This window comes from Etheostoma cragini, chromosome 11 (assembly GCF_013103735.1).
Source record: "Etheostoma cragini isolate CJK2018 chromosome 11, CSU_Ecrag_1.0, whole genome shotgun sequence".
NCBI classification, from domain to species: domain Eukaryota; kingdom Metazoa; phylum Chordata; class Actinopteri; order Perciformes; family Percidae; genus Etheostoma; species Etheostoma cragini.
Genome location: NC_048417.1, coordinates 29,270,896 through 29,284,186, shown reverse-complemented (window position 1 = coordinate 29,284,186; position 13,291 = coordinate 29,270,896). Strand labels below are relative to the sequence as shown.

General features: G+C 40.8%; 2 protein-coding genes across 4 annotated transcripts in view; both read right to left on the bottom strand.

Moving 5' to 3' along the window:
- Positions 1–6,735, bottom strand: part of LOC117952985 (glycerol kinase-like) — a 31,171-nt gene extending 24,436 nt beyond the window's left edge. For 2 of the 3 annotated variants that reach the window (XM_034885674.1, XM_034885671.1), the window contains exons 1-2: positions 4,153–4,276; positions 3,897–3,970 (exon numbers count right to left, since the gene is read on the bottom strand). In XM_034885674.1, coding sequence (XP_034741565.1) covers positions 3,897–3,970; positions 4,153–4,230 — 152 coding nt within the window. In that variant the 5' untranslated portion in view covers positions 4,231–4,276. Of the gene's footprint in view, positions 1–3,896; positions 3,971–4,152; positions 4,277–6,491 lie in introns of those variants that run through there. The other variant, XM_034885672.1, reaches the window with a different exon arrangement.
- A 1,516-nt stretch (positions 6,736–8,251) lies between these two features.
- LOC117952945 (high affinity cGMP-specific 3',5'-cyclic phosphodiesterase 9A) overlaps positions 8,252–13,291 on the bottom strand; it is a 10,945-nt gene continuing 5,905 nt past the window's right edge. The window contains exons 8-14 of the mRNA XM_034885616.1: positions 12,989–13,111; positions 10,733–10,825; positions 10,516–10,583; positions 10,303–10,405; positions 9,708–9,812; positions 9,310–9,456; positions 8,252–8,910 (exon numbers count right to left, since the gene is read on the bottom strand). Coding sequence (XP_034741507.1) covers positions 8,695–8,910; positions 9,310–9,456; positions 9,708–9,812; positions 10,303–10,405; positions 10,516–10,583; positions 10,733–10,825; positions 12,989–13,111 — 855 coding nt within the window. The 3' untranslated portion in view covers positions 8,252–8,694. The remainder of the gene's footprint in view (positions 8,911–9,309; positions 9,457–9,707; positions 9,813–10,302; positions 10,406–10,515; positions 10,584–10,732; positions 10,826–12,988; positions 13,112–13,291) is intronic.

Here is a 13,291-nt window from a genome sequence, read left to right as displayed (position 1 = left end):
TATATATACACACATACATACATACATATATATATATTACAAACAGGATTGGTGACAAAGCGCAGCCCCGGTATATGTAGTATATCTGTATCTTATTTTTAAGATAATAAAGTTGCAACTGATAATAAAGTTGCATACGAATACACAGTGGATTCATGTTTATCGTTATATTTATATTGTTGTATTTATCAGTCACACCTTAAAGCCCGGTCCGTAAAAATATTGGCCAACATTAAACCGGTCCTTGACACTAAAAAGGTTGGGGACCGCTGCTCTGCATCACCAATGTTGTAAAGACGACTGCTATTTGCTAAAAAAGTTACCATAGTAAATGACTCTGAGGTTAAGTTCCCCCCCTCTCTCAGGTTTGATTAACCTCCCTTCCTGAAACAGAAAACCCAGAGTTTCTCTCATCTCAGGGTTAACTAACTCAGAGTTTTTACAAACCTAACCTGTTTTCTGAAACTGACCCCTGGACCTTAGTAAGAGATTAGTCTGACATGCTGTTAAAGTGTAACCTCAGTAACCCAGTAGGCTTTCAAAAGGGACAAAGTAGACACAGTTGTTACAATCTGCAACTCATGCATTTCTTTGTACATTACGGCCCTGTTTACACATGCATGGTTAGTTTGACAAAGAGAGACATTTACCTTTCGTTTGAGCTCTTCGTTTACACACAAACTGAGAAATCGCCTCTGAAAACGAGTCTTTCTAAAAATCCAACCAGAGCGGAGGTGTTTGAAAACTTAGTTTGCACGTAAACTGAGACAACCGGAGGTTTAGGCATAGACAGTTAAAGAAATGGACCAACCGGTCCCGTTGCTCTGGACGGAGACCAGTGAAGTCTATTAGAAGATCTTTCCCAGTGATGGCTGAGCGTTACTGCACAGCTTCCACCTGAGCTTGAAGACGTAGATGTGACCTGAGCAACCTGTAAGTCTTCTGGTAGCTGTGCAAGAGAAATCTCAGTCATTCCCAATCAGCAGAGACAGAGAGGTAGGTATATGTTAGGAGATAACATAGGCACAGGCTAATTACTGCTAACTAATATGCTAGTTAACATTAACATAGGTACAGGCTAATTATTGTTAACTAACATGTTAGTTAAGCAGCCTCTGTGTCTCCTTGAAGCAAGCCATCACAATTGTGAGTGATGCAAGTCACCCCGCTCACAATTTGTTTGATCAACTGCCCTCTGGGAAGAGGTCCAGAAGCCTGCGCTCCCGCACCACCAGACTCACAAACAGCTTCATACACCAGGCTGTTAGGATGCTGAACTCTCTCCCCCATCTCCCCCCCCTCTACCCTTAGTTACCTAAACATCCTAGACTTTGGACCCAAAATGGCTGCCTTGCACCACTCCACTTGCACACTTTGCAAACTTGTTGTTATTGTCCTATTGTCCTGAAAACACATTTCTGCTGATCCACATAACTGGCACCACTATGCTACCGCCTGACTTTTGCACTATTACATTGACTGTCGACTGTATGCATAATTGCACATTTTTAACTCAAATTTTGCGGCTCTTATTTTCCTCATTGTATATGTCTTCTTATTTTTACTTTTTATATTGTTTACTTGAATGTTATGTTTATGTTTGTCTGTGGACCTGATTGGTTAAAAATGTCTTGTCTTCACCGTGGGATAGAGGGAAAACGTAATTTGGATTTCTTTGTATGTTTTTGACATGTGAAGAAATTGACAATAAAGCAGACTTTGAGTTTACTTAACATCAACATAGGCACAGGCTAATTATTGCTAACTAACATGCTAGTTAACAGTAGTGATTAAACAAACAGCTGAGGAAGTCCAAACTGTCTGCATGTTTCTTCTGACAATACGGTGATTTGTCAACTATGCAACGCCAAGTTGCATGGTTATGATGTAATTATTAGCCTATTTTTTTTAAACATCTGCTACGGGGCTATAACGTGAGCTACAAGGAAACAGATTTTTATACAGTGTTGCGTTTCTTTAGAAATAAGCAAAGGACAAATAAGAGTCTTTAAACGCTTCAGACGCAAAGTTGTTCACTGTCAAAGTGTCGCCAAAATGAATGGAAGTCAATGGAATGCTTACAGCGGGTCAGTGCTTTGGAGCATTAAAATGGCGCCATAGGAGCTACGCTTCGTGGACGCCCGTTTACCCCGTTGGGTTTAGACAGCCAAGGGAGTGAGGAAGAGAAGACTGAGAAAGTGATTCTGATTGGCTAACGTGGGTTTGAGCTCCTCGTAGGGCTGCACAATAATCCAGTTTTAATCACGATCACAATTTTGACTTCCCACGATTTTTTTTTTTTAAATGCGTCATTTCGTAGAACGCTCCGTTTTTTTTTAGCATAGCGCATCTACCGCTCCGTAAACCACTTTCTGCTCATGTGCCATTCAGTTGTTCTCTGCATCGCGCAGCTTAGTTTCAAGATGTAAACAGTCACAGAGGACAGAGTAACGGCAGGAAAATTCAACAGATAGTTATACGTTGGTCTCAAGGTTTACCAGTAAACGCAACATTTTGTCCCGTCTGTGTTATATTCAGACAACAACAACAACAACAAATACAGCAGTGAGCATGCCACCGCAGTGCTAGTCGGTAGTGGTGCTAGTTAGCTTCTGTTAGCTCACAGGCTCTAGTGCGCGAGTAATATTTTCCGTCTAGGACGCAGCGGTGCTACTGTCCTTGCATCCGCTGCAAAGTTGTTATATAGATATGGTTTAATTTTGCATTCCATGACCCATTTCTTGTGTAAAGCTTTGCCTGTGTTGGATCTCTCCTCTTTCTCCTCTACTCTCTCTCCTCTTACTCTCCGTGCAGCCCGGCCACACAGCGCCGGTCCACACGTCTGACATTTGTCCACAGTTTTAATTTTTTATTAACACAGCTGTATATTGTTAAGCATGAGCAGCAAACCTGTATTTGTACCAGTGCTTCCATGGTAACTCTGCTATCGCGGCCGCCACGGTGAAAAACACAGAAGAAGTTATTGAATGCAACCAACTTCAGTTGGTAGAGTAACAGCGTGTGAGGCGGAGCTGCTGGACCCGGACCAGAGATGTGACCCGTGGCCAGAGTATCCTAGTTCATTAAAATGCAGCGCGGTGACGATAAACACATTTCATACACACAACGTGTGTATCCGCCGTTTGACCCATACTGGTCCCGTTCATAATGAGTCAGCAGTCACTCTGAGCCTATGTGACAATAAAATTTGCTTTGGTTAAATAAACAAATAATAATAATAATAATAATAATAATAATTGTGATCACAATATTGATCAAAATAATCGTGATCATCATTTTGGCCATAATCGTGCAGCCCTAGCTCCTCGTTACACTGCCACTTACAGGCTTGGTGTGCTCTTGACGGCATTGATCGCATTTATGCACGGGTACGTCTAACTGAACTTTTTTTTTTTTTTTAACTGACAGCTGTACACAATGTTACTTTTGAAAATGGAGAGGTTGAAATGTCCATTTATGTAAATAGCCTCCCACGTGTAAATGTAGCGTAAGTTAGTTTTCTGCCATTCTCAAAGACGTTCTGTAGAAAGCATGTTCAGCAAATAGCTAAAATACTGACTCTATCCACAGTATTTACTACATGTACAACCTGTTGTACCAGGAGAATAAGGTTCTGTTAGTTTGAAGTGTTTATTGGCAGCCCAGCATCTAGGAACATTGTGTTATTGTGAAGCAGAGCAGCAACAATTAGTCAATTGACAGAATATACAATTGTTTTAGTCATTCAAGCAGAAATGTCATACATTTGCTATTTCTAGTTTCTTAAAAGTAAGGATGTGATGCTTTTATTTGTAATACATAATAGTAAACGAGATGTCTGTGGGGGCTGAACTGTGCAATTAATTTAAAAAAATATTGAAGTTGAAAGAACTCACCCCTCCTTGGGGAAACTCTGGTTGACCTCTACTTGGTGGTGACTCATCAGTTCAGCTGTTTTTGCATTGAACACCTAGAGAAATTGAACTCATTAGAGACCAAGAATGGAACTAAAACAGAAGGCTGTTCTGGGGTGCTTTTAAAATAAAATAAAAAAGTTATTTCTTTGTAAGACTTTAAAGAAAATAACAGTTAGTTGCAGCCCTATTTCTAACCACAGGTCAACCTTGAGAGACACAGATACAAGCAGGCTACCAGCTGAACCCTTTGACACTCAAAGGAAAGAGGTAACATTCTGTAGAAGTCAGCCAGCTGGACAGTAAACGGGAACATCCTCACGTCATCTGAACACGACAGACCTTATGACTGGGCCAGTTAAAGTATGACCTCAAAGTCACACAACACAAGTATTCGACATCGACAAATCTGTCAACATCGTGTCCATTGAATACTTAGGCCAAGAGGTTCAAGTTACATTATGTTTCCCATGATTTTGGTTGTCTTCTTGGCCCCAACATGATGACCCAGAACACAAGTCACGTATCATCTGAGCCGGAGTATTTTGTATCAATTCAATCGTAGACAGGCTTTGCCCTCAGCCCAAGTGACATTTAGTTTGTGTTGCTAGTAAAGACATAATTACATTTTGTAAAAATCTAAATAAAGTGCTTTCACTTTCCAAATGTACTGACACACTCAAGAGAACTCATTCTGAACAGTTTCCCTAACAAACTGTTGGTCTGTATTAGCACTGAACGCAGATCAGAAGGCAGACTGCAAACTAAGTAAATTAACTTGACTCATCCAGTAATTCAAACCAAAGATCATTTACGTGACACACTACGTGTATAAAAAGGAGAAGAAAGGTGAAGAAATAGTTAATATACTGCCAAAAAAAGCATTGCTAAGGGCTTAATCATTATCATCTATGACTAGAGACGTCTTATGACTTATCATCATGTAGGTTCTGCAATGAATCTCCCAAACCACCGGCCAGGTTTAAGGTTGAACTTGTGGTCTTAATGACCTTTTCTGGGCCTAACCTAGTCTAAACAGATTAGCATTCAGCCAGGGACCTCACAATGGGTTCAAGGCCCTTTGGAAAGAACTGGTTACTAATTAAGAAAACCTCCAGAGCAGTGTTTTGGCACCTGTTTGTTTGCTGTGGACATCTGTAACTTTTGAACACATACACAGAGATGTTCTGAGATCTATCGTTCTCTTCCCATTACCCGTTTTGATACCTGAACTTGCGTATCTGATACCAGTGAGTTTAAAATATTCATTTTTATTTTTTTTCCCCAACGGTTCTAACCCTGTAAGGGAGTGATAGAATTGCTATCATTGTTTAATTGGCCTGGCTCAAGTGGAAACCATTTGAAAAACATGAACAGAATGACTGCCATAGAACTTTATTTTACTATCTAGTGTGAAACTCAGTCATAACAGAAAAAGAACATGCATAAAACAACTTAAAGCGAGAATTTTTTCAAGGCTAAATTATGTGGCATTTGATCCTGCATTGACTTGCATACCCGCTGTTACTGATACTAGTATTGGAATCGGAACAGCTCTATACATGTGTGACAGACTGTCAGCAGCCTGATGAAAAAGGTTGGGCTCCAAATGTTAAATATGCATTTGAGTATTGCTAAACAGATTATAGTTGCATTGCGCACATACACTATTCTAAAAAAAATAATAATAATAATAGAGTGTTAGTCCTAGAATAAAGACCTGTCAATCAATTAAGTCAAAGCAGCTTTTATCTGGTGGTGTGACTTTAGGATCGGACACGATGACTCGCCGTGTCTCAATTAGTTAAATTAAATTAAAAAGCTGTCAGATTTCATAGAAAGGGTTACCAGCTTCACCCAGACATCCAAACCCTGTGCCTCTATTCTTTGAAAATCTAACCACAAGATGAACTATCTCTGCAGAGCTCCAAACTGAGTCTGAATCTTCCAGCTGACCTACTTCAGGAAGACCAGCACACAAAAGGATCACTATCCCGGACTTGCTTTGCTCAATGGTCCCAACGAAGCAACAATTGGGAGAAATCTGGTGGGTTTCCACATGGCCATTCTCCATGAATGTCTGAGCAGTACTCACTCAGGCCCAGCTAGAGATGGGGTGATCTTTAACAGGTGCGTTAACATGAACTACACCTAACAGGGGCTGCCAAACAGCTTTAGTGAGAAAAGGATTTCAATGAGGGGGTCCTTGAGGAAAAAGATTCCTATTTCTTTCAATGTAATTCCATCAATTAGTAACACACCAGCAAATGTGCTGTGTTCCTAGTTTAAGGAATAAAGCCAAACGCTGCTAGCTAACCCCGGTACCGTTGGCGGGTACCGAGGGCTAGCGTGCCTCGCCGGGTGAAGCCTGGAGGAACACAAAATAACCTCGTTCTTATATTATCCACTCATATTGTCCACTTGCAACGAGTTTGTATTCAGTCGAAGGCTTCGTTTTTAGAGGTTAGCTATGCCCGGAAAAAGCCGAGGAAAGTTGAACACAGCCGTCGTTCACTCGGTCTGAAACGTGGAGACGTTTCTTCTGGGACATGGTCCACGACTGTGCACGTCACTCACCAGAAACCTCGTCGAGCTCGTGCCCTGGTCTATCGCAGCAACCAGCGGGTCCATCATAAAACACTCAGAGCAGGACGTTTCACACCACCAGTTGGGGGGGGGAGCTCTGCTGGGAGCCACGGCACGACTGGGGTTTTCTTGAGGTTGTGGTTTGACACCCGCCAGCCATCGAGCCCAGTCACAACCGTGGTCACGACCGTAGACAGTTAACACCGGAACCGGTCAGTGCCGACGCACTGATTGGCTGTCTGTATAAAGACGTTGCCAATCTCCGTCCAATCAGGTTTGGGGGCACGTTTAACTGCGTATGCTACCGACCGCCACCTCCCAACACCTTTCATACTGGGTGAAGCGGAGACGGTTAGACGGTGTTCTTCTTCTTTTAGCTTTTACAGCACTACTGCCTCCCTCAGGTTTGAATTCCCCAGTGTCTATTCAGAGGTTTTTCAAGTCTAGTCCTTTTTAAAAAGTAACATAACAATTTCCTCTCTTGTCCACCACTGTCTTGGCTTCTCCGTTATAACATTGTGTTCTTCTGGGATTGTGTAGCCAAGTGTTCTGCATGACAGAAAGAGATGCTCAACTTTTTCAAATCCAAAGGATGTTTTCCTCTGATGAAAGTGTGGGCCTGTTACTGTTAAGGCTGTTGTGTCCTAACCACAGCCTGCTTGTGTGGACTTTTGTTCCCCTTACCTTTACTCGGTTTTGGATTGAGTGTAGACCTAATGTCTTCTTTTTATTGCAAAATTCCAATGAAATTAAAATGTTCTGTGTCTTCAGTATACACATTACACGATTTAAGACGGGGAACGTTAATATGATGTGTGCATCTGTCCATAAGTTACACTGGTAACGTGGTGTGTAATGTAGTGCTATTCACTCACATCAATAGGCATGGATTAAATGAAATCAGGGATTTGTTTGATTGGAAGATTTTCCAGCCACATAGCAGTCATTGCTTTATGATGTTTCTAGATGTTCTACAATGGAATATGTATCTTGCCTTTAAAGAACCTTGATAGTAGCAGATGGAATCTTGCTTATATCATAGAATTCTAACATTTCAGATGATAGTCTTGGAATACCAATTCCAAGAGTTTATTTGAAAAGAAAATTGGTAGCCTAAGTGGTAAAGAATCACTGAAGACATTTGTTGGAACATTAATTAATTAGTGCTATTATTTTTCTTTTACTCTAGGAGGACAAACAGCTGAGCTCTGGACTGAAACTGAAATTTCTAGTTAAGTTTGTTTGAGAATATGTTTGATAAATGTTTGCTTGGGTAATTGGTACAAAGTGCAGGAAAGCAAGTTAGAAAGTCCTGGGGGAATGCTGGACAACACTTTGAGAAGACAAATAGTTTTGTTTGATATTTTTGAAAAGAAAAAGTTTGATGCATGTGTTCCAAAAGATAATATCATATTGTGTATACAGGCCTATTATAATGCTCAAGATTTGACATTGTTCTGCATTATTTGTTCATTATTTTTTTTCATGTTTACTTTTTGGGATTTTGGAAATGACAACTTGTTGATGGACATCAACTGGCAATTTCATCAGTAGATATCTGATGGTCTTCTTCAGGACATGGAACAATAGTCCCATCCAACATGGATGGGACTATTTTCAAGGGTTTGAAAGAAAAAGAGTTAGGGAAGTGAGTGGTAAAGACTCACTGATGAGAGTGATGTGCTGGTAACCTCTCCTCTCAACTAGTTAACGAGGGATCTTTAAAGGAACACAGAGGAAGAACTATTTGGACAGTTTAAAAAATTAAACAGTTTATTTCATTTACAAAAAAACTCCAGAGATTTCATAAGAAAATGCAATTTCTTATGGATATCCTTGGCAACAGTGAAATAAGGCAATACTTTAATAAAAATTGGTCAAGGTCATCAAAGACTAATCATTCGTCACATATTTTTCTAGCATAAATCATAATTTAGGCAACTCTCTACTGTACTTGGAAATAGTCTTTTAAAATGTATTACTGTTGATAACTTGTATTGAACTCATGAAGTAAAAGCTAGCTTCCACCTCATCACATTACATTTAATACTACATACATCAAAACTACAACCAAAATGGATTCGAACGGCATACAGTACCTGTGCTCAGCCCAGTAAGTAAACAAGTTAAACATACATCAAATACATCTCAATCAATCTAAAATAACACAATGTTGAGATAGGATACTTAAGATTCAGGCAGTTCTTCCAACAGTGGACTGTGCGTCTGCTTGTGATTCTTCAGACCCAGCATCTGTGTGGCTGTCAGCTGGCCTCTGTGGGCCCACAGTGGTCTCCTTACTCTTTGCTGCATTCTCACTCTGAGCCCGGTTCTGTTTCTCCCTCTCCAGTGCTTTCTCCATCTCTGTGTAGTAGTCGAGAGCCTTCCGTACCGGGTCAATGATGTGTTGCTGCAGAATGAATGAAGAAATGATCAAATTCCACCCAAAGCTTCCCAGAGCCACTCACCAACACAGCAGGTATAATTTCAATGTACAAACAAAAGTCCAAAACCAAAATCCATTTCAAGATAAGTCCATTAATTTCCGGGTACAGCGCTTTGTGTCTGTGTGTGGTTGAACTGGTATTGCTAACCTACAATGCAGACCCCAATCCTATTAGCAGACATGATCGGGCTGTTTATTTAAGTTTATTTTTGGTCAACAATTCATTCAAACTCTCCATATTCCCTCCTTGTCCCCTCCTCTGCTTTTTGGTCTAAACCTGTGACTGCCTGCAAACGTGACACCTATTGCTTATAGGGTGAGGTTCATTTACTGCACCTTTGTGAATCTTTTAAAATAAATTACCTCCAGGCAGGGGAAAAGGTTGGCCAGCTCGATGAAGAGAGGCAGAAGGACAAATCTGATGAAGCCTGTTTGGGATGACGGCTTGGTTACTTTGTCCCTATCCATGAAGGGGGTGACTGGGAGACCCTCCAACTTCTCCACATCACTCTAAGGTCAGACAGACGACACAGTTGGAATCAAAAGCTATATTAATTACATTTAGCAGTGGTGGATTGTGTAACTTGTGACATGCCCATAATTCAGGCTGGGCCTCATAAGATTTTGAATTAGTAGAATAAAATGCATTTATTTGACCAAAAAAGTCGGTTGATGCGAGGAAAATGTGAACAATCCTCTATAGATGAAAATGTGCTGTATATCCGGGTGTTGTCACATTATGAACAGTAGGACTCAGTTACCTGGTTGTAGAATTCCTGCAGAAGACAGTCCAACCAGGGCTCAGCCACCTCCATGGGCCGCGCCTCATTGGATATGTCACTCACCTTAATCAGAATCCTCATCAGCTGCACACACAGCAGGCAACAATCAGATAGTAGACAGCTACACATACATTAAAGGTATATAGACCCAATCACAATGTTTGTTTACAATAACTTGTAGGTATAAAACTCCTGCGTCCCATACATATCCCGTTCTGGATCTGCTCTCTCTCTCTCTCTCTTCATCTAAAAATGCATGTTTGGATGCTTTCGTTTGTCACACTAGAAGCTAATTAACCTAAAATAAAAACAACCAAACTAGCAGTCAGTCCAACCGGCGTTTTGGCAGGATTCAGTAGACTGAAAATATGCCTAATTTAGCTGAATGTTAGTCTACTTGGGGTGGAGAAGTGTTGGCATTCTGAGTTTTATTTACATTTTTTTGTATATGTTTAAAATCCATAGAAGACCTGCTATTAAAACAAAATATGTTTGGTGACAACTTATTATTGCAGCATTCAGAAACATCCAGATTACAAGCGGTAATCACCAGTGTCCTTTGCGCTCCTCTTACCACATCTCTGTGGTCCCTGTTGTTGAAGTCAAAAGCTGGCAGGATGGACTTGAACTTGTTGAGAATCTCATTGTGCCTTGTCATGTCAGTTGCCAGAATACATCTGCAATTAAAACAGAATACAAACCACACTCTCTTGTGCTATCATTTCCTACTAACAATAAAATTGTGAGTGAAGAAGCTCACAGAACAGAATCAGAAAGATGATCTCACTTGATGATCCCTTCCCTTATTCGTTTGTATTGATCCATGGACACATTTCTGAAGATGTTGCTCTCTGTCTAAAAACAGAAAAGCAACTGTTTATTAACGCTGACTGCATTTATGACGATAGCCCCTGTTCTTTAATTCAAATCCTTAAACTAAAATGCATTATTTCATGGCAGCTTGGGCAAAAGGTTTTGAACAAACAGCGAGTTGTCATCCTTACCTTCTCCAGAATCTGAAAAGCTACAGCACAGTGGTGGTTCTCCAGGGGAGAGATGTCATTGTAGCGGAGAGCAAGTTCAGTCCGAGCATTTATCTGAAAGATGGGCAGACATCAGTCTAGGTCATAGGTGTCAAACTCGAGACCTGTGGGCCAAAACCTGGCCCTTTGCAATTTTAGATTCAGCCCGCATATCAATTTAAGTTCACAATAAACGTGGTCCCGCCAAACCTAAAATACAGGAAACAGTTTTTCACTGTTTTTTGACTTTTTGATTGTCTGGCCCTTGATGTGAGTCTCATTTTCAAGCATGGACCTATTTGAGTTTGGCACTCCTGATTTAGGGGATGCTAAAGGAAGGGACAACAGCCGAATGCTGGATTCAAATTCCGAGTTTCTTTTATACAACTTGAGAACGTGTTTTTAAATTAAAATGAGATTAATAAATATAATATGCAGTTGGGAAATAGGATTGAGCAGCAAAAAGGTCAAATACAACAGACTGTAAACACGGTTAGGGTATAACATGTGCTGGTATCAGATGCTGTATGTGAGCTAAATAAGTACCATTATATTTAAGTTGATATATATTAAGCTATAAATTTGAGCTATCATAAATGTATTGGTATCGCCATTCATGTAGCTACTAAGTAAAGATAAAAATCACCAAAGTAAAACCACCAAAACTACTAGAGTTTCCACTGTAAAAAGTTCTCCTCAGTACATCTCTTGGTCAGAATGAAGGATAACCAAATTTAGGGAGTAGATTTATTTTATTCATCTAATACAATGGTCACATGCCCATACAATGATTTTTTGTTGGAGTAAATGTGGCTCCTGTCTAGGTCCCATTTTGCTCTAGGTGCTATATAAATACTGTAATAGTATCCAAAGAAATACATACAGCCTGTTTTCAGAAACTGTGTCTTTAAATGAGCCGTCAGGACTGCCGTACATTTGTGATGTCACAACTATACTATATATATGTGGGAATGTGCCATTACAGTCACTCCCCGGCTGCAATGACGGTGCACAGTGCAGATGTGGAAAACACTGACAGTGAAACATGAAAAATGAAAGCATGTAACCGTTCTATTAGAAACCCACAATACAAAGCATGAACCTGGAAGTGTGCACAAAATATCACCTTTAAAGCAATTGTAATGTAGGAGATGGCACAAAACCCACACACTTCTGGGTAATTTGGCATTTGAGATATTCCGCTGAAGTTAGTATGAGGCTGCAGCAGTGTGTATCTTCTATCTATCACATTCAGCTCTGGTTGTGGTTGCAAGGAATCATTGGGCGTTTCTCAATCTGTGTTCTTCTCTGGACTTGTGTTCTTGTGTTCTTGTGAAACGTCATGTTTGGTGGCCAAAGTACTGACCCAATACACAAGTTAGCATTTCGCCAAGAACACTTAAAGTCCCCGGATGTGATCTCGACACGCCCATTTTACCGAGGATACATCGGATGTTGACTTTTGTGAACTTGGCCGGGCCGGTATCCCAGCATTGAATTCGGGTGTAAAGCGCGTATGGTTTCCGGTACACAGATTTTCACAATTTACGTTTATTATTAAATCAATAAATTCATTTTTAAGATGTTTTAAGGCGAAAAATCATCTGTGTAGATTTTGAATATAGGCAGTTCAACGAAAATTTATGGTGAATTAAAAAAGCCCTCGGAGTTGGAAAGCTCCGCAAACCCCGGCTGGCGAGCCGGTCAGTCAGTCAGCTCACAGACCCCTCTGGCCCCACATTTAGACAGACCCCTCTGGTCCCATATTTAGACAGACCACTCTGGCCACACATTTAGACAGACCCCTTTAGCAAAGCCTTTGCTCTCCCTCTGCTATCAATTAAAATTGAATCCCGAACAAGGATTTTTTTCCCCGCCGTTGTGTCGGTATTTATATAATTATTGCCCCGTGATACTTAATAGCACTTTAAATGAAAACGTAACAAAACAACCAAGGCGGTGTGTAAGGTGACCGTCCATGCTTTATTATGAATACACACATCAAAGCTAACTATAAAGTGGCAGCCCCTCTATGCTGGGGGTGTTGGGCAATAACAGGACGAACGCTTCGGCTCAAAACTGTCAACAGCGTTTTGTTTGCTTCTGAACTTGCGAGTTGATTCTTCCAGGTACAGCTAGCAAGTACGGTCTCCCCAAGGACACAAGTCCGTTCTTTGCTTACTTGGTATTGAGAAACGCCCATTGTCTCCAGGTGCACAAAGAGGGTTATTCCCATACCTGATAGGCATTGTTGTACCCTGTGTGGTCAAGGTCGTGGCAGACCGCCGAGGTGAGCATAATCAGCAGGTCGATGCTGTCCATCTTACTCTTCAGGTCAGTCAGCCAGATCAAACCATACATCTGCTCAGAGATTCCAAAAAGAATTACAGAATGGGAAATGAAGATGGTGTGATGTGGGTAGGGATGAGCCGGATACTCGGGTATCCGGTACGGATAAAGCACTTTTGCCGAGTACAAGTATTATATGAGTAATACGAGTCAATATCTGTACTTGGATTGAATGAAACTCCTCAGCTGGCC